The sequence below is a fragment of the Chiloscyllium plagiosum genome, chromosome 7 (genome assembly GCF_004010195.1).
Source record: "Chiloscyllium plagiosum isolate BGI_BamShark_2017 chromosome 7, ASM401019v2, whole genome shotgun sequence".
In the NCBI taxonomy this organism is placed as follows: domain Eukaryota; kingdom Metazoa; phylum Chordata; class Chondrichthyes; order Orectolobiformes; family Hemiscylliidae; genus Chiloscyllium; species Chiloscyllium plagiosum.
This window is the reverse complement of record NC_057716.1, coordinates 59,640,263-59,662,405: the sequence shown is the minus strand read 5'-3', so window position 1 is coordinate 59,662,405 and position 22,143 is coordinate 59,640,263. Positions and strand designations below refer to the sequence as shown.

Below are 22,143 nucleotides of genomic sequence, written 5' to 3'. Positions count from 1 at the left end.
TAGAACATGTAAAATTTACAAAAATAAAACCTCTTTAATACATCCACAACAATACAATAAAAAACTATTTCTAAATTAAAAAAATATAAAACGTATCTAAGTGGAGATTTTCCCCCTTGTTCCCAGGGGGTGTCACTTCCTCTCCAAAAGTCCATCATATCCTCTCCCAACCAATGCCCCACCCTTGACCCAGGCACTCCTCAATAAAATGAGGAGAATTCAGATATAATACAAAGCTAGAGTTAACAGTGAGCACCCTACCCCTACCCATACCAACACCTGTATATATTTGGTAATGTTAATACCATATATAAACATATAACTATAAAATTACAACCTCAACAAATAATAATTAAATATACTAATACAAAATAACAAGGGAGAAACAACCCCGCTCCTAAAGACAGAGGTAAAATTGAATAAGGTAACCACCTCCCCCCACCAACATTAACCAAACCCATACATATCCCACATATATACATAAAATAATAAAAGAAAACAACCCCAAGGGGGGGTAGAAAATCAAATCCCTCTCCCCACCTCCCATGATAATATTAATCAGTAAAGTAAGAAAAAAAAAGGGGGGGATATAAACCAAAGCGGGGGGGAAAGGCAAACCAACATCCATTATGTCTTACAGTTTATCTAAGAGAGTCCAAGAATTCCTTAGCCTTTTCTGGCGATCCAAAGTTATACACGGATCCTTCATGGTTAAAGCGTAGCGTCGCTGGGTAGCGTAAGGAGTACTGAATATTTAAGTCCCTTAAACGCTTCTTTGCATCGTCGAATGCCTTCCTCTTTCGGACCAGAGCTGGGGAAAAGTCCTGGAATAACATGATCTTGGATCCTTTATAGATCATAGCTTGGGGGTCTTTTCCAAGATTTCTAGAGGCTTCTAGGAGTATCTGCCTCTCCTTGTAGCTCTGCAGCCGGAACAGCCGCGTATTGCGACCCGGTAGGCCATTCTACCCTTACCTGGCCTGATCCAGCCTCCAGGTTTAAAAGCTGTGGCAGCCACTTCTCGAGGAATGCTGTAAGCTGGCCTTCCTCTTCCCGTTCGGGAAGGCCCAGCAAACTAATATTTTTTCGACAACCTCGATTATCGAGGTTGTCAATGTGATTCTCTAAGGTCCGGACTCGCCGTTCGAGAGTCCGGACCCGATCCACGGCCGATTGTGCTGTAGTTTCGGAGGTCGCGGCCTTTAGCTCCGCCCCTTTGACTCGGCGCTCGATCTCCTTCATGTCTCGGTCGTGCTTCTGCAGCTCGGTCGAGAGTGAGTCCCATCGATTTCGGGACTCCTCGATAAAAGCGTCGATCTTCGTATCCAGCTTGGAGATCATCTCCACAAGGCTTGTCACTGTAGGTAAGTCCCCTGGGGCAGCTGTGGATGCCTCAGCCGCAGCTGGAGAGGGTGGGGGAGGGGTTCCTGCTTGCTGAGAGCTGCGGGCTCCCTTCTCTTTGGTCATTTTTACTAAATATTAGACTGTTTAAATGTAATACTAAGCAACTAATTAAATTAAACAGCTATTATGAATGATTTGTTGAGTGTGATGGGGGTGGGTGACCCACTTTACCCAAGTCTTTGGAAGAGCACTGTCGACTCAGACTTGCTGGGTCGCCGCCATCTTGGATCCCCGTCTTTCCTAATCTTAATCGTGTACCAAGATACAGTGAAAACTATTGTTTTGTGTACTACCCAGGCAAATCATATATTACATAAGTACATCCTGGGTTTGATGTGAATTTCTTATGAATCCAAAGTGATCTGTGTTAACTTTACTATGGTTTGGTATACCAATTGAATTGCCAAGCTTTTAGACAGATTTCTGAATAACCTTGTTTTGACAAATCAACTGGTCCTGTACAGGGTAAACCACCTGCGACTTCTACTTGAGTTCTCTCTTCCCTCTTCAAAAGGCAGGTCGTTGTAAGTATTCACTGAATGAATGGGTTTTTACTACAAAGTGTAAGACGACAGACCTTGAATGTGGCTCACCTATGCTGTTGGTACTGAGTCTATGCTGTTGGTGCTGATTTTCTACACATGCAAACCAACTAAGCTAACGCCAAGCCCTCCCACCAAGTCTACTGAATGGTAAATATATTGAACAATTTGACCTCATTTTGACTGCAGATGCCATCACTCTGGCTTTACACTCATCCCTGGAACATCTGGATAACAAGGAAATCTATGTCAGGCTCCACCTTATTGACTACAGTTCCACCTTCAACACCAAAATTCCAAATCAAACTCCTCTCTAAACTCCAAGAACTCTGTCTCGACTCCCCCCTCTGTAATTGAATCTTCAAACGTCCGGACCCATAGAGCACAATTAGTAAGAATAGGCGACAATACCTCCTCCATCATAATCCTCAACACAAGTGCCCCACAAGGCGTGTAATCAGCCCCATGATACTTCTTATACACTCATGATAGTGTGATTAGATTAGATTAGATTAGATTACTTACAGTGTGGAAACAGGCCCTTCGGCCCAACAAGTCCACACCGACCCGCCGAAGCGTAACCCACCCAGACCCATTACCCCTACACCTAACACTACGGGCAATTTAGCATGGCCAATTTGCCTAACCTGCACATTTTTTGGATTGTGGGAGGAAACCGGAGCACCCGGAGGAAACCCACGCAGACACGGGGAGAATGTGCAAACTCCACACAGTCAGTCGCCTGAGGCGGGAATTGAACCCGGGTCTCTGGCGCTGTGAGGCAACAGTGCTAACCACTGTGCCGCCGTGCCGTGTGGACAAATTCCACTCCAAATCCATTTGCAAGTTTACAGATGATACTACCATTGTAGTTCAGATCTCAAACAATGATGAGATAGAATATAGGAAAGAGATTTAGAGTGCTTAGTGACATGGTGTAAAGACAACAATCTCTCCATCGACATCAGCAAACCAAAGGAGCTGGTCATTGACTTCAGGAAGTGGAGTGGAGGGCACACCCCTATCTGTATCAATGGTGCTGAGTTGGAGTTGGTTGAGAGTGTCAAATTCCTGGGAATGATAATAACCAACAATCTCTCCTGGTCTACTCTCATAGGCGCAATGGTCAAGAAAGCACAACAATGTCTCTACTTCCACAGGAGGCTAAGAAAACTTGGCATGTCCATTACGAATTTTACCAATTTTTATAGGTGCACCAAGGAAAGCATCTTATCTTGATGCATCACAGTGTGGTGTGTCAACTAGTTTTCCCAAGACCACAAGAAACTGCAGGGTCATGAACACAGCCCAGTCCATCACACAAACTAATCTTCCATCTATTGACTCCATCTATACTTCCTGCTGGCTCGGGAAAGCAACCTACATAATCAAAGACCACTCACACCCCAGTTATACTCTCTTCCAACCTCTTCCCTTGGGCACAGGATATAAAAGTTTGTATACATAAATGAACAGATTCAAGAACAGCTTCTTCCTCACTGTTATCAGACTTTTGAACAGATCTCTCAAATGTTAATTCTGTCTCTGCACCTTCTCGGCAACTGTAACATGTTTTTCTGCATTCTGTCTGCTCCCAATGCCCTTTGTAGAGTACAATCTGCCTGTATAACACACAAAACAGCACTTTTCACTGTATCTCAGTCATGTGACAAGAATAAATAAATCAATCAATCAATCAATAATTGTTGCCATGACTTTGAAAAGTGACAGTGAAAGATGAGCTGGCAGTTACCTACTAAGAACAGTATTTAGTTTTCTTTCTTGAACCTAACCTAACATATATATAAAATCTTTCTGCCAGAAACTGTACCAGAGGTTTGGATTGGACTTGCCAACAACAGGACACCAGCTCAATTTACATGGTCAGAAGGATCAACTGTGACGTTCACTTACTGGCATAAGAATGAGCCAAATGCTCCGTATAACACCACAGAACACTGTGTGTCTTCACAGAAGATTGTAAATATATTTACTAATATTTGCATGCCTTCTTGAACTTTACTGTCTAGCCACAAGCCATGTGAGTGCTGCTTTAGAAATAATATATCTACTGTTAGTCTTACCAATACTGTATGTGATTCAGAAATATCAAATTCCAAACCCTTTGCAGCTGTTTATATTCTAAAATGTTCAACAAAACAAATAAACTTTGCATTAGATAAGTTATCTCAATTGTTAAAATGAATTAAAGTCGATAAAACTTCTTATATTGAGAACACGTGTTATTTCAACTTCAAATATATTGAAAAGTCTAGATTCTTTATTGATGACTTGGCTAATTTTTAATAACTACTCTGTTCTACTTTGTGTCATGGTCTGCTGCCAATCTCTGAGTACCAACAAGTTTTAGTTGAGTCAAACACTTCGAGTGCAAAAAATTCCTGTAGGCCTTAGCAAAGGTATTGCAAGTCTCTAAACCTACCAACACAGACCTGGAATGTGGAATCAAACTAGTCAGTGAAATAAAGTATTTCTCTGTGCTGGAGATCTGCTGAATGCCTCTGAATGACCATTCATAGGGAACTTTCTTGCGTGGCATTAAGTAAGCCGGGTAACTTCTGTGGTGATTTTGAACGGGTTGTAAATTTACAAAAGAAAATTTGGGTTCTTGGCCAAATGGCTGTTTTTCCTAGTTCAGCATTTGATATCTTTCCAGATAAATGTTCATCTGTTGAGAACAACTTATTCTTTATACTTATCCTTGAGCTAACGTTTGTGAACTTTTGTTTCGGCTGTCCAAACTTTTTGCTTGTTACAATAGGGATAAATTTATAATCTCATCTGACCACTAGTGCTTCAAATTTATAGATGAAAGTTTGTTCTTCACGATGGAGGACTAATCTTAGTTGTTATAATGATTTGCATTTTATTTCGTGCTGCTTTAGTGTCAAAACCATGAATGCAGCTTCTTATCTTAATGATCCTAGCTAGAGCTATTTCTTTGGTATGTGTCATGAATAAAAAAAACTTTAATTTCTTCATTATAATCTGGCAAAAGCCATTACGATGGTATAACTGCAAATTGTTTTACTAAGTTAAAAGTGTTGTATAAATCCATGTTGAATACCGAGTTATTAAATTGTCTTAATTTTGATTCAGCAGTAAAATCGTATCTGACATATCCACTTACTGATACTTTTTTAACTCAGTGGATAATTACAAAGTTAAATTGTTTCATCAGAGCAAACACACCATCTGATGATACTTATGGAGCTAAATGTTTGCAAGTAGACAGATGAAAGTTAAGAAAAGAATTGTGCCACAGTAATAAAAACCAAAAGAACTGCAGATGCTGTAAATCAGAAAGAACAACACAAATTGCTGGAAAAGCTTAGCAGGTCTGGCAGCATCTGTGGAGAGAAATCAGAGTTAATGTTTCGGGTCAAGTGATCCTTCCTCAGAACTGTTCTGAGGAAGGGTCACTCGACCCAAAACATTAACTCTGATTTCTCTCCACAGATGCTGCCAGACCTGCTGAGCTTTCCCAACAACTTTTGTTTTTGTGCCACAGTATTATTTGATTGCTGCTAATTTGTATCTCTTTGAATTCAATGTATTTTTTGCTTAAATTAACAGGATGGCCGATGGAAAGTTAGAGAATGTGAGGAAAATAAATGGAGCATCTGTAAGAAGCCAGGAAAGGCGGAACAAAGACAACCTGGAAAAGATGAAGGCTGCCCTGAGGTGTGATATCCATTTCTGAGAATACATTTATTTTCATATTTTAATCATCATGATGTGGAAATTGTTATTGACGTTTGGTGGAACAGTTTTGTGCTATGAGGGTAACAGAGAAGTACTATCAACTGTTCAGTTAATTGCATGATTCCCATATGAAGCATTGTATACATATGATTAGTTCAGATTATTATCTCTGGTATAATGGCCTGGATTTTGCTCTGATTATAACTGCAAGATGTGCTATTTTTGCTCAGTTAAACTAACAACTTCTGGTGTCTATACAATCATAGTTAAAGAGAGAAATCTAAAAATTGCTGATAGTGATTCCTTGCTCTTTGTATTGAACTGTTGCATCTTCACCAATCGATCCTGCATAGAAATCAATATTACAGCATGAATTTTGTCTTATTATCCACTATTTCCTTGCTCACATTGAACAATTCTTAATTTTTTCGATCAGGTGTTCATAGCTGAGGTCGTAGTGGTTCGTGAGTGTTAATTATTTATGATTAAAATTTTATTGTTTCCCATACTCCCACAAGTATGTCCTGAACTTTGACTGACTTTCTGTGCAGTGTCTTAACTGTAATTTGTATTTCCTGTTTGCCTGTTTTCTCTTTGGTTTCTGTCTGAAACCAACCAAAAGCAGAAATTGCTGTAGAAACTCAGCAGATCCAACAGCATCTGTGGAGAGGAAACAAAGTAAATATTTAGTGATCATTTTTCAAAATTAGTAGGAGTTGAAAAAGAATTAGAAAATGTGGTATTTATGCTGCTGACAAGGAGTGGGTGGGAAAACGAGTGAGTGGATAGTGACAAGGGAGCCCAGAGAGGGAAGAAAAGGTAGTCAGAGGGATTCTTTTTTTTCCAAGCAAAAGGATTGTTTTACATCTGTTGGTGAGGATTCTTGATCCTGTTGGGTTGAATAGCTTCACTGCTGCTTGTGCTGGATGCCAAATTGAAACATGCTAGCAGAGAGGAAGCTGCTACAGCTAAGTTTGCTATATGCCTGGGGTTAGTTTTATATAAGATTAATTGCAAAAGCCATTCCTTCAGTGCTCACAGCAAAGTCTGGGCTAATCCATAGTTAAGTAGAACATGTGTCATGTTCCATATGTGCAATGTTATGAACCTCAAAATGAAACAAAATCAGTCCTGCTGAAGAGTGAGGTATTTTTGGCAGTTTAACTAATTTCTAACAGGTCTGCAGTTTTCTTGGTAAACCTTTTTTTTGTGAGTTGTCAGTATTGAATTCAGTTATCGTCATCTGTTGATGCTTCAGCTATTATTATTGCTATTAACACAAAGCAGGGGAGTTGTTCTGGTAGGTGGAAAATGGTTTACCATTATAACCTCTGAGGTCTACTGCCTCGGATACAGCTGCTTGAGATGATAGAGGATATGTGTAAAAGGCAGTTTGTGTTAGTGGAATATCATCTTGTGAGGACACACAGATATTATTGTCCATTGTTTGTGTGCACTGTTAGTCATTTTCGGCATTTTGCACTGCTAATGTTGACTCATAGAGTCGTACAGAGTTGTACAGCATGGAAAATAACCCTTCGGTCCAACTCATCCATGCTGACCAGACATCCTAAATTAATCCAGTTCCATTTGCCAGTGATTGGTCCATATCGCTCTAAACTCTTCCTATTCATCTACCCATCTATCTGCCTCTTAAATGTTGTAATTGTACCAGACTCCATCACTTCCACTGGCAGCCCATCCAGTCACCACCCTCTGCGTAAAAAAGCTGCCCCTTAAGTCCATTTTATATCTTTCCCCCCCTCACCTTAAACCTGTGTCCTCTAGTTTTGGATTTCTCTATCCCAGGGAAAAGATCTTAAATATTCATCCTATGCATGCCCCTCATGATTTTATAAACCCCTATGTCACCCCTAAGCAGCTGACGCTGATTTTTTACTTTATCAGCTGAAACTATCCCAGAAGATATAGTTTCTTAATTGAGCCCACTTTACAACTTGCTCCTGATTACAATGCTGTATTCCAAAGAATTGTATAAGATTATTGTATTGTTGTTCAACTGCTTTGCAATTTCCAACAGAGTAATTAAGATGGGATTCTAATTTGCCACAGTCCTTGTAACTGTCAATTGTGCCTTCCTTATCTGAATGTAGCAAAATAATGGGAGGGGTGGCTTCTACGAAATCAAAATGATTCTTCTCACATATTAGCTTTTACTCCACCATCTAGGTGTGCAAAGTTATAATTGAACAAATGCTTTTTGGAAAACTTATGCACTGCCCAGTTAACTTTTGATTAAGGCAATAATAGTAATTGCCTTTAGTGGAATAAAATAACTGGAATGTTTTTGTCCACTGATTTCTTTAATTGTCTAGAAACAATAAATTGTATTTGCATTGAGAGAAATGGGGGAATTTTTATCCAGAAGTGGCACATGAGAAGATGCAATTGCATATTTGTTTCGCATTTCTCTTTCAGGATGTTAAATTAGTGTAAGGCGTTCCAATTTAGCAGGGGGATCCCCTGTGTGCACATGTTTTGGTCCCACTGCTAGATACATGATATCTACTACCTGTATTAACCTGGGTGGACTCTTAAAATGGCCATTAGGCCAGGCAAGAGAAATATGTAATTAGGAACCTATGCTAATGAATTGACTATTTTGAAAATTCCTTGATGATGGAAGAGTGTGCACAAACCTGCGCTTGATACTTCAATAGCATCCACAGCTGCCGATGGCTAATTTTTTTTTCTATCTGTCTTGGGAAGGTAAAATTCTTCCCACCCCTACCGGCACTACAGAAGCTCTGAAATATATTGGCCACCTTCCTATCAGCTTTCTCTTGGTAGGTTTTTCTATGTTCCCAACCCCTCCCAATTGCCTTCTCTTACCTCCTGATCACTGCTATGCATGACAAATATTGAAAATCTCTCCACCAACTTTACACTGTGGATCTTTCATTTTTCAGAGCTGGAAAAGATATGAAGAATCCTGCTATAGGATTGACAATGACCTACAAACCTATGAAGAAATTTCGAAAAAAAATTATTGTCCACTTGTTACCATTGAAAACAGGTAAAAGGAAGTGCTTCCATATATTACTATTGACGGATGGACAAAATCAGTTCTTCAGGTTCTTTTTCCATTCTTAACAACCTAATTAGATAAGAATCAGGCAGCACAGTGATTAGCACTGCTTCCAACACCAGGGAGCTGGGTTCGATCCCAGCCTCGGGCAACTGTCTGTCTGTGTGGAGTTAACACGATCCCCCCTGTGTCTGAGTGGATTTGCTACTGGTGCTCCAGTTTCTTACCACAGTCCAAAGATGTGCAGATTGGATGGAGTGGCCATGCTAAATTGCCCACAATGTCCAGGGATGTGCAGGATGGGTGGATTGGCCATTGGAAATGCAGGGTTACAGAGATAGAGTTGGGGGTGGGGGGGGAGTTGGGTCTGGATGTAATCCTCTTTGGCGAGTCCGTAGGACTTGCTGTACCGAATGGCCTATGATTCTATGAATTGACATGCTTTCTGTACTTATTATCTGTCTGCTGATCTTAAACATTGCCAAATGGAGACTAGAGGTTAAAGCGTCTTGTCTTACACTCATCAGAACTAGAACACAGACATGGGGGAGCGGGGGAATGCACAGTGGAAGGACAAAGAGACATCATTTTATATGTAGTGAGAAGAGAGTGCTAAAAAAATGAGGTAAAAGGATGAAGGGCTTTTGCCCGAAACGTCGATTTCGAAGCTCCTCGGATGCTGCCTGAATTGCTGTGCTCTTCCAGCACCACTAATCCAGAAGCTAAAAAAATGACACAACTTCAGATACTGGAAATCTGAAACAAAAACAGAAATTGCTGAAAAGACTCAGCAGGTCTAGCAGCATCTGCGGAAAGAAAGCAAAGTCAACGTTTTGGGTCCAGTAGCCCTCCTTCAGAACACTAACTCTGCTTTCTCTTTATTGATGCTGCCAGACCTGCTGAGTTTCTCCAGCAATTTGTTTTTGTTTGAGAGGAGGGTGCTGATTGTTTGATTCATAACTGGCATGCAATAAGAACAGTTCACTGTCAGTATTAATTTTCAGATCAGGCAGGTAGATTTTGATTAGTCTGAACTGTTTAAATTTTCACTGAACTGACACCTCACAGATTTATGACCAAATTCTCCTGATTTTGATGTTTCACCAACTAGAACCTTTTGCTGAGATGACTGGTTGCATAAATAGACTTGTAACTCCTTCCAGGAGAGAAACTAAAACTTGCTTCTAAACGAAATCCTGGTGTTTTAAGACCATGAGATGTAGAAGCAGAATTCAGTTCATTAAGTCTGCTCCACAATTCAATGAGATCATGACTATATCCTAATGTTCAACTTCACGTTCCTGCGTTTGTTTTTGTTTTGCTTTTGTTTATTTTGTACATCAATGATTTCTAAGCTTGTGTGTAAAAGTCTTCACTTAAAATTTTGTCATATGATCATTTCAGTCATTCACGACAAGTGGAATTTCTTTACAAGATTAATCAATTTTGAAGGGGATTGGCAGTACTCCTTTTCCTTGCCAAAATCCTTTGATCCTCCCATCTGGAGTAGAGATTCCCAAGCTCTTTTGCTGAACTCAATTGTTGTGAGAAGCAGAGTAAGACTTACTAATTAATGCTCTCTGGGTAGAATTTCATTCAGTAAAGGTGTCCCTGGCCCCCTCCATTTTGGGTTGTTTTATTGTTTCTCTCTCCTTTATTCTCACACCGTTCTTCCTTCTTTTCTGATTGTTTTTTACTGACTGATTGCAGCTGGCGTATCAAGTGGACATTCTGATACAAGGACAGGACCTGAAATGTTAACTCTAGTTTCTTTCTCAATCACAGCTACAAGATCTGCATTCTTTGTTAGCTTTTAAGTTTTCCAGTACTACGGAATTTTGTTTGTGGAAAACAATACATTGGCTTATCCAATAAAATTATCTTTCACACTTTTAAAACTTGGTAACAAGTGAATGAAATAGTTGTCAGTTTCATCATATTTTCACAAAATTAAACTTCTCCTGCAAATTACTGAGAAATACATTTCTTGCAGTGACAGTCTAATTTCAGCTTTCTTACAACTGAAATCAGCACACTCCAGGATACCAAAATGTTGATCAAAGTTTCTTCTGTGACAGTCATTCACAAACAATTGGGCTTCAGATTGGTATGACAGGTCGGCGCAACATCAAGGGCCGAAGGGCCTGTACTGCGCTGTAATGTTCTATGTTCTATGATAGTGAAGTTGCTGAATGGGGATGGGTGAGTGAGGTAACTAGTTACTGTGAAGGAATTGTTTGTTCATATAGAACCAAGGCAGAAATAGGTTGAGTAAATTGTAGCCTCCCTGCCACTTAGTGTAACCAAAAGTGGAAGAATGCATTTGTTGTCTCTGCGCCTTTCTCTTGCTCCTGAGTTTCTTAGCTGCTGGCTTCCTCATAACTTGTAAGTTTGTGCAACATGCAACCACAGTTTTTGACAGGCATCAGCTGGCTAATGCAGAGTCTTTCCAGTGTAATCCATTCAGAGGGAGCTGGGTGCAGACTGTCTTTTATTCCTTGTGGCAGCATAGCTATCATTGTAGGACACGTGTAATGGTTCTGGGTAAGGATCATGAAGGGATAACCTTTAACATCAAAAGGTGTGGCACTGGAAAAACACAGCTGGTCAAGCAGCATCCCAGGAGCAGGAGAGTTGACGTTTCGGACATAAGTCCCTCATCAGGAATGTCTTATGCTGGAGACATCGACTGTCCTGCTCCTTGGATGCTGCCTGACTGGCTGTGCTTTTCCAGTGCTGCACTTTTTGAATCTGATCTCCAGCATCTTCAGTCCTCACTCTCCCCTGGGATAACCTTTAACACCCAGCAACTAACATTAGCTTGGCAAGGTAGGTTCAAGTACACTTAGCACAGAGAACTGATACAGGAATGAAGGAATCATGACTGCTGCCAGGATAATGGACTTTGAACAGCTTATATCGCACATCAGTTACTCATTACATTTTTGCCTCAGAAAGTGCCCGTGTTTATGAGACACTTGCAAGAAAATGTTTAGAATGACTGTACTGCAAACTAGGAGGTTACATGTATCTTCAGTATCAGCCTGAAAGGAGCCAGATGAATAAAGGTGCTATCACTGGACACCTCAACAACTGTAGCCAGTGCAGTTCTAATCTGATCTTGTGATCACAGCATTAGCTACCTCAGTTGGCAGGTTTCGGTCACGTTCTTTGGAATAAAGGCATTTTGAGAATTGGTCATTCATGAAATTCAGATGAGAGAATTGCTCCCTAAAGACCTTCAACAGAAATGCACACCACTCCCTTCCACCCCACCCGACTGGGAATTCTTCTTCCCTCCTCCACCTCTTCTTTCAGCGGCTTATTCTGCTGTCTGTAGTTTCTCTTCATTTTCCCAATTAATCTCAATTTTCAGAGGAAGTTTTCCCAAGCCACCCATTTCAACATTCAGAATCAGCAAGACCACTCCCTGCAAAGTGTTCAAAATTTAAAAATCAGTATTCCAAAATTTATCCAATTCCACCACCAGCTAAAAGAAATAATCCCGCAACTAACATGTGAGTAGTTCATAATCCCTTTCAATGACACCGCTAAGACTGTCTTTCATCTAATTTCATGAGTGTGCTCAACTGTGTGCAAAGTTGGAGCAGTGTAGGAAGGAGTAAAGAATTTGGAAACAGCCCTGTTCATAACACAGTCCCTGCTCTGCATGCTGTTGGTGGTCGTTAGTTGCGTACATGCCTTTCATCAAAATGGCATGCACGCACTGCCAAATGTTCATGCCTTTCTCTGACCTTTATTGAGAGCATAAGGAAACTGTGTCTTATCTGAAAACAAACACTACAGGCTTATTTCTCACCTAACATTTGTGCTCTTTCATTTACACATCAGAGGCAATAAATGATGCACTTTAATTGCAGGTTTAGATTTCAGGACCTGTCACTCTGGCATTTATGACAAGTGAATATGCTCCTTGACCTTTGATATCTGTGATTAAAATGTCTTCAGTCTACAGGGTGGCCTTAAACAGAACAGATAGATTCAGACTATCGAAGACCCTGTAGTATTTGCTGTATGCTTCAATTTTATGGTTACATTGGAATTTATAATAAACATCTTTACCCAAAGAACAAACAGTATGAAGATATTACCATTAGTTGAGTGTTGATGGAAAAAAAATTATTGAACTTTTTAATCTTGTGATCATTAAGACATTATGCAAAAATACAAATTAAGGGAGAAAATCAACATTTCTAGTGCATGACAGGAGAGTGTTGATTGTTTGACGATGGTCTGTGGTAGAGATGTTGCCATGGAGAATGCACCCATTAATACTGGTTGAAAGTTAACTACCAGACTTTGTTTACATTTTAAACCACACAGGTTGACTGGTCAGGACATTGCCCTCAGAACTAAGCCAGTGATTGCCTGTCACCTGTTTTCATAGAATCCCACAGTGTGGGAGCAGGCCATTCAACCCATTGAATCCACACTGACCCTTCGAAGAGCACCCACCCAGACTCACCGCATCGATGTAACAAGACATATTTTGTGGTTAAGTCACCTTACCTGCACATCTTTAGACTGTGGGAGGAAATCATAGCACCCAGAGGAAACCCACAAGGAGAATGTACAAACTCCATACAGTCGCCTGAGGGTGACATTGAACCCAGGTCCCCCGTGCTCTGAGCGTGCTGCCTTGTTGAGTTGAAAAATGTGTGATTTTTCTAACTGCAAAGATCAGAGCCCTGTTTAATAATGTAAGTTCCAATCCATGCACATGTACCAGTCCATGCACATGTTGCAAGCTGCATGGCTGACAATCCTGAACTTTTTAGGTTAATTCCTTACATATTCGGGATTATCCAGCAAATGTTGTCCAATTACAGAGTCACATCTATTGTTGTAAGTTTTGCAAATGCAGCTTGGTTGGTAGAGTACTTTATTTGTTGCGATCAGTTATTTGCGACATGCTATTTGTTACAATCTGCCAGCCTTTAAAATGTTTGGTCTACTTTCCCGGCATCGCAGTAACCACTGAAATTTGTATCACGCATTGCTCATTTGAGAGTCTGAGTGATAGGCAGAACCCACTTTTATGACTCCATAGCAGTATCCTGTTGGTAACAAGCATGTGTGTCCCAGCACATTGGAAAAACACAACACTCCTATTCAAGGAATGAGGGAGACAGAAAGCAAGAAACAATTGGCAATTAGCCCATTGTCTGTCACAGGGAATTTTTTGTGTTAATAACAATACATTTAGAAAATTGCAATGCAGTCTTGCAAAGCCACATGTTTGATTAATTTATCAGAGTTCTTTGAAGATGTGTCAAACAGGGTGTATGGTTGGGAATCTGTTTTTGGAATTTTAAAAAAAGCCTTCAGTAAAGTGTCACACAATGTAGGAACTCATGGTTTTGGAGTCGCGTATTAGCATGGATGGAGGATTGATCAGCTACCAGGAAACAATATGAGATAAGTGGTTTGTTTTCGTGTTGGAGTGCCATGGGTGTAGACTGGGGCCTCAACTATGTCCAATCTATATTAATGCCTTGTATGAAGGGATCAATGTGTGGTCATAAAATTGGCAAATGATGGGTAGATAGATAGGGAAACAAATTGCACTGAAGAAATAAGAAATTTGCAAATGGATATGGGTAGGTTAGATGATGGCCAGAATTTGGCAGATGACGTTTTATATGGATAGTTGTGAGATTATCAATATTGGTCAAAAGAATAATGAGGCCACTCATTATTTAAATGGAGAGAAACTCCAACATACTTTTGTGCAGACAATATGGGTGAATTGGAGAAAACTAGTATGTATGTGTATTGGGTAACAAGGAGGGCACAGGAAACTTTGGCATATTTTGCTTAAGGAATGGGGTATAAAAGTAGGGAATTAAAGCTCTACAAAGCATTAGTGAGACTGTCTGGAATACTGCATACAGATTTGGTCCCCTTGTAATGGAGGCAGTTCAGAGAAGGTTCACTTGATTAATTTTAGAGATGAAAGCCTTGGTTTAGGAGATATTACATTTTGGTCTATACTCGCTAGAGTTTAGAAGAATGCGAGGAGACCTACTTGAGGCATGTAGGATGCTGAAGAGGATTGACCAATTAGATCTAGACAAGTAGATGTAGAATGGATTTTCCCTTGTTGTTTAGATTAGATTAGATTAGATTACTTACAGTGTGGAAATAGGCCCTTTGGCCCAACAAGTCCACACCGCCCCGCCGAAGCGCAACCCACCCATACCCCTACATTTATCCCTTACCTAACACTACAGGCAATTTTAGCATGGCCATTTCACCTGACCTGCACATCTTTGACCTGCACATTTAGAATGAGAGGTCAAAGTTTTAGTCTAAAGTATGACAGATTTAAAACAGAGATGAGGAGGAACTGTGTCTCTGAAAGGGTCAATAATCTGTGAATTCGCTATTGCAGAACATGATGGACGCTGATGCATTGGATAAACTTAAGGAGCAGATCAATGACTTTTGATTAGTAGTGGGTTAAAGGGTTATGGGAAACATTCAAGAAAGTGGAATAGATTAGATTAGATTACTTACAGTGCGGAAACAGGCCCTTCGACCCAACAAGTCCACACCGACCCTCCGCAGATTAACCCCACCCAGACCCATTCCTCTACATTTACCCCTTCACCTAACACTACAGGCAATTTAGCATGGCCAATTCACCTAACCTGCACATTTTTGGACTGTGGGAGGAAACCGGAGCACCCAGAGGAAACCCACGCAGACTCAGGGAGAATGTGCAAACTCCACACAGACAGTTGCCTGAGGCAGGAATTGAACCCGGGTCTCTGGCACTGTGAGGCAGCAGTGCTAACCACTGTGTCACCATGCCGCCAATAGAGGCCAAGATGATTTCAGCCATAATCATACTAAATGGCAGAGCAGGTTTGAAAGGCTGAATTACCTATTCCTCCTCGTTCTTGTGTTAAGAGAAATCAAAGACCCTCTGCATCTTACAGTAATGCCAATTTAATCTAGTCTAATCACATTTTCATTATTTTTGTCAGTAGTTTATGTCTGAGTCAACAATATTTTTGTTGATTATTGGTAAGAAATTGTGTCCAATCTCAGAATATTGTTATAATCCATGGAATGTGTACATTGATGGCCAGGCCAAAATTTATTGTCCAGAGGCAGTTAAAAGTTAACCACATTGCAATGAGTCTGAAGTCACATGCATGCCAGACGAAATAAGGAAAGTAGACTTCCTTCCCTAAGGGACATTACTGAACCAGATTTTTTTTAATGGTAATCAATAATTATCACACAGTCGTCATTGGACGAGCTTTTAATGCCAGATTTTTATTGAATTCAAATGTTACCATCTCCTATGGTAGTATTTGAAAACATGTCCTCCGAATATTCACCGAGGATTTTGAATTATTAGTCTAGTGACATTACCACCCTGGCACTGCTTCCATGATGACATTGATACATACATTCTTGCTGCCTAATTTAGCCCATAACTCGGAAAGAAATTGCATACAAAATCTAAACACCGATCAAGCGATAATGTCTGTATGTGTTTATCTGATAGAAGTGAAGAATGGGTCAGTGTTTATAAAGATTTGAACTGCATTGGAGGTTAGAATAATTTGAATATAAAAGAAATGTTGCATCAGTCTCTGAGGACCACCAATAAATTGTTGTTTTGGTTTATTTCTATAGTTAACATTGTAGTTTTACTTTGTTCTCGTAGGTTTGAACAAGCATTCATTAATAGTCTGATCAGTAATTTTGCCAGAGAAGGCCACAAAAACTTCTGGATAGGTCTTCAGGATAGAAATCAGACTGAAAAATATACCTGGTTACTGGCAAATGATAAGAATGCACCAGTTTCCTTCACAAATTGGAATAAAAATCAACCAGGTAGATAATTAAAGAAAATTTACTGCATTTCTTTATTTTGAATTATTGTTTAACTTTTCCCTTTATCATTTTATAAATATTTATGTTAATATTTAAGCAGAAAGACTAAGTTAGGGATTTGAAACTTTTCCTCATTTTAAAGTGGAAGAGAATATGACATTTAAGACATTGTTTAGTATCCTTAGTGAATTCCCTTCTTTGTTTTTCAGCTCATTCAGGTGGTTGTGTTGCACTGGTCAGAGTTAAATCTCATATCCTTTGGGAAGTTAAAGACTGTAAAACCTTCAAAGCAATGTCTTTGTGTGAACAAAAAGTTGCATCTGCTCCACGATCAAAATCCTTCCCTGATCAAGCCATGAAGGCTAAAGCTAAATGTCATTTTGGATGGGAGTCCAGCCCAGATCTTCTGAATTGCTTCAAGGTGAAAAGCTTTACTCTCCACTTGGAAAAGATAAGCAAAAACTGTTTTTTTTATTTATACCTTCAGTATTGTCAGTAGCAGAAGACTTAAATTTGAGCTTTTTACTAACGTTTACATGTTATATTAAATCAAATTACATGTTATATCAAAACAAATTCTAATCCTCAGCATTTCAAATCGACTCAGCAAAGGTGAGTGCTCTTTATGAATAGTTGAAGTGGCTTGCAGTTAAAGTAATGGTGTACTATATTTATTTTTTCTGAAGAATTCTCTATTTACAAAAAGATGCTTAAAATTACTGATATTTTAAGAACTTGTTACATTCAGTAGTGTTTGTTGAATGAATTATGCTAGGTTTTTCTGAAATAGCTGTCACATAATTAATTGTCCCTGAAGACCATAAGGCTATCTGAAGCAAACTCTCTGGGTGGAATCTTGTGCTGCCCCAGGGAGGGAACCAGTGTGGGCGAGGGACATTAATTGTGAGGGAGGCCAAAACTCAGATTCCTCATGACCAAAAAAAAGTTTGCAATTAAGTTCTTGGAACTAAAGTTAGATTGAGTTTCACGCTGGCAAGCCATTTTGCATGTATTTGCGTGTCAGGCATGCTTATTAAAAGGCCAAATTGTTATTTATTCTCCTTCGCAACTAAGTTCTACTTATGTGAAGAGAAACGTACTTTGATTCAGGACTGTGTAAAAGGCAGATAGGGGAGGTGAATTGAACAAGTTGGACTGAGGCTGCTGCTTTGTCCTCTTTGGTGACCACAATTTCCCCTCCCACATGGTCAACAATGCCTTCCTCGCATCTCGTCCACTTCCCGCACCTCTGCCCTTGAACCCCACCTCTCCAACCGTAACAAGGATAGAATACCCCTCATCCTCACCTCCCATCACACTAATCTCTGGATACAGCACATTGTCCTCTGCCATTTCTGTAACCTACAATCAGATCCCACCAGTAGAGATCTATTTCCCTCCCCACCCCTATCAGCATTCCGCAGAGACCATTCCCTCCGTGACTCCTTTGTCAGGTCCACGTCCCCCACCAACCCACTCTCCACTCCTGGCACCTTCCCTTGCTGCCACAAGAGGTGTAAAACCTGTGCCCACACCTCCCCCCTCAGTTCCATCCAAGGCCCCAAAGGATTCTTTCACATCCGGCAGAATTTCCCGCACATCCAAACGGTGTCTGTTGCTCTCGATGTGCTCTCCTCTACATTGGGAAGATAGTACGCCAACTCGTGGAATGTTTACGGGAATATCCCTGGGACACACGCACCAAACAACACCGCCGCCCTGTGGCTGACCACTTCAACTCCCACTCCGCCAAGGACATGCAAATCCTGAGCTGCCTCCACCACAAAATCCAAGCCACCTGACACCTGAAGAAAGAACGTCTCCACTTCCACCTTGGGACCCTCCAACCATACGGAATCAACTTTACCAGTTTCCTCATCTCCCCTTCCCTCACCTCATCCCAGATCCAACCCTCCAACTCAGCACAGCTCTCTTGACCTGTCCTACTGACCTTGTTCATTCTATTTCCCACCTCACCGCTCCACCCTCCACTCCGAACTATCACTATCACCCCCCACCTTAATCTGTCTATCGCCTTCCCAGCTATCCCACCGTCCTATTTATCTCTCAGCAACCCTCCCATTCCTGATGAAGGGCTTATGCCTGAAATATCAATTCTCCTGTTCCTTGGATCCTGTCTGACCTGCTGTTCTTTTCTAGCACCACACTTTTCAGCTCTGATCTCCACCGTCTGCAGTCCTCACTTTCTCTTGTTTGGCGAGCCTTCACTTGGGCTGTCCGATGGTTGCGATCAGGTGGCGTTAGTCGAAATTGTGAGGTGCATGGAGGATAATCAATGGAGAGAGGCTGGGGTGTTAGGGATATGGGTCAAGGAAGCTGGCATAATGTGGAAAACTGTCTAGCCAAAAATAGAAGCCTCTCTTGAGAAGGAAGGCATGCTGACTGGAGAATAGTTGAAGGACCAGATAGTTTAGGTGCCAGCATCCACTCTGAGAGCCCAAGTGATTCTTCTCATTTGCAGAACATAAAGGTTTATCCAGGCATCCTTTTTAAATGTTAGTTCTTCAAACCCATAAGATAAAGGTGGGAATGTCGACTTGGTGCCTATTCCACCACACGATTCTCTGTGCTCCTCATGTGCAAAGGTAATGAGCTGACAGTCATGAGAAAAGCTGACCCATCCCCATCACTTCCACTCCTACCGCAGAACATGTATCCCAGAAGAGTTTTCTCAGAATGGTAGAGGATAATAGAGAAAGACAGTTAAGGAAAGCAATAGTAGGGAAAGAGTACATGGGAAGAGATGAAATAAAAAAAGGAGAGGATGAGAAGGAAATATGGGAAAACAGCCACCTTGCAGGAAAAAATCAAGCACAATATTTGGAGATGGGCAATAAATGTGGCATTTCTGGCATCACCCTCATCCTGAGCCCCAAAAAAATTAGCTCCAAAACCATCTTTACAGTCTTGTGTCGAAAAGTGTGGTGCTGGAAAAGCACATCCAGTCAGGCAGCATCCAAGGAGCAGGAGAGTTGACATTTTGAACATAAGCTCTTCATCAGGAATTCACCATTCCTGAAGAAGAACTGATGCTCGAAATGTCAACTCTCCTCCTCCTCGGATGCTGCCTGACCGACTGTGCTTTTCCAGCACCACACATTTCAACTCTGATCTCCAGCATCTACAGTCCTCACTTTCTCCCTGTTACAGTTTTGTGGCACGTTCAAACATGTGGCATGGCCCCCTTTTATTTGAAAACTGGACTTTTATTTCATTGGTCTATGATTATATTAATATAGAATTTCCATTCAAAGGTATTTCATCATGAGAAAGTGTTAAAGAAGAGAACTTGGGAAGAAGCGGAACAATTTTGTCAAGCATTTGGAGCTCATCTTGCAAGTTTCAGCCACTACAGCGAGGAAGTCTTTTTGAATGAAATTTTGGGATGGATGTTTGCCAGGTAAATTATGAAATAGTTATGTTTTTGAATGCAACTTAGATATCCAGTTTTTAAAAAAAAAAGTTTTTTTATAGATCATAATGCAATTTAAATTGAAAAATATCCCGCAGGTCAGGCACCATTGGTTTTTGGGACGATAAGCTATTGACATTTGTAACAACAGTTCACTTGAAATGTTATGTCTGCTTTTTGGTTCACAGATGCCACCTGTTCTGCTCAGTATTCCAACTGTTTTTAGTTCAGATTTCCAGCATCAGTATACTTTTGCTTTGCATTATACACTTGTATGATCTAGAAAAACGAGGACAGCAGTTACATGGGAACACCATTGTCTGCAAGATTCCATCCAAGCTATATACCATCCTGACTTGGAACCAAATCGTAGTTTCTTCACTGTTGTGCGTTCAAAATCCTGCAACTCCATTTCCTAACAGCAGTGGCTCAGAAAGGCAACTCAGCTCCACCATCTCAATTTCAGTTAGGGTTGGCAATGCCCATTTCCCATTAACAAATTTGTAAATTCTTATATAGTATAAGACATAGGAGTGGAAGTAAGGCCATTTGGCCCATCGAGTCCACTTACCCGCATTCTCCCCGTAGCCCTTAATTCCTTGTGACATCAAGAATTTATCAATTTCTGCCTTGAAGATATTTAGCATCCCACCCTCCACTGCACTCTGTGGCAATGAATTCCACAGGCCCAACACTCTCTGGCTGAAGAAATGTCTCCGCATTTCTGTTCTGAATTTACCCCCTCTAATTCTAAGGCTGTGTCCACGGGTCCTAGTCTCCTCGCCTAACGGAAACAATTTCCTAGCGTCCACCCTCTCCAAGCCATGTATTATCTTGTAAGTTTCTATTAGATCTCCCCTTAATCTTCTAAACTCCAATGAATACAATCCAGGATCCTCAGCCGTTCCTCATATGTTAGACCTACCATTCCAGGGATCATCAGTCTCTTCATCCAGATCATTAATATATAATGTGAACAGCTGCGGCCCCAACACTGAACCCTGCAGGACACCGCTTGTCACCGGCTGCCATTCCGAAAAAAAACCTTTTAACCCAACTCTCTGCCTTCTGTCAGACAGCCAATCCTCAATCCATACCAGTAGCTCACCTCGAACACCATGGGCCCTCACCTTGCTCAGCAACCTCCCGCGTGGCACCTTATCAAAGGCCTTTTGGAAGTCTAGGTAGATAACATCCACTGGGTTTCCCTGGTCTAACCTACTTGTCACCTCTTCAAAGAACTCCAACAGGTTTGTCAGGCACGACCTCCCCTTACTAAATCCACGTTGACTTATTCTAATCCGACCCTGTTCTTCCAAGCATTTAGAAACCTCATCCTTAATGATGGATTCTAGAATTTTACCAACAACCGAGGTTAGGCTAATTGGTCTATAATTTTCCAGCTTTTGCCTTGATCCTTATTTGAACAAGGGGGTTACAACAGCGATCTTCCAATCATCCGGGACTTTCCCTGACTCCAGTGACTTTTGAAAGATCTCAACCAACGCCTCCGCTATTTCCTCAGCCACCTCCCTCAGAACTCTCGGATGTAGCCCATCGGGGCCAGGAGATTTATCAATTTTAAGACCATTTAGCTTTTCTAGCACTTTCTCTTTTGTAATGGCAACCATACTCAACTCAGCCCCCTGACTCCCTTTAATTGTTGGGATATTACTCATGTCTTCCCCTGTGAAGACAGATGCAAAGTACTTATTAAGTTCTCCTGCTATTTCTTATCTCCCATCACTAGGCTTCCAGCATCAGTTTGAAGTGGCCCAATGTCTACTCTTGCCTGTCGTTTGTTTCTTATGTAATGAAAGAAACTTTTACTATCATTTCTAATATTACTGGCTAGCCTACCTTCATATTTGATCCTCTCCTTCCTTATTTCTCTCTTTGTTATCCTCTGTTTGTTTTTGTAGCCTTCCCAATCTTCTAACTTCCCAGTGCTCATGGCCACTTTATAGGCTCTCTCTCTTTCTTTGATAGATTTCCTGACTTCCTTTGTCAGCCATGGATGTCTAATCCCTCCCCGGATAATCTTTCTCTTCTTGGGGATGAACCTCTGTACAGTGTCCTCAATTATACCCACAAACCCCTGCCATTTTTGCTCT

The 22,143-nt window shown here is 40.8% G+C and overlaps 1 protein-coding gene across 1 annotated transcript in view; it reads left to right on the top strand.

The window, feature by feature from the left end:
- The window catches only part of pla2r1 (phospholipase A2 receptor 1), a 155,619-nt gene that overhangs the window by 76,800 nt on the left and 56,676 nt on the right, over window positions 1-22,143 (top strand). Inside the window, exons 8-13 of the mRNA XM_043693844.1 lie at window positions 3,769-3,926; window positions 5,544-5,651; window positions 8,603-8,709; window positions 16,427-16,596; window positions 16,806-17,017; window positions 19,872-20,017. Of these exons, the coding sequence (XP_043549779.1) occupies window positions 3,769-3,926; window positions 5,544-5,651; window positions 8,603-8,709; window positions 16,427-16,596; window positions 16,806-17,017; window positions 19,872-20,017 (901 nt within the window). The remainder of the gene's footprint in view (window positions 1-3,768; window positions 3,927-5,543; window positions 5,652-8,602; window positions 8,710-16,426; window positions 16,597-16,805; window positions 17,018-19,871; window positions 20,018-22,143) is intronic.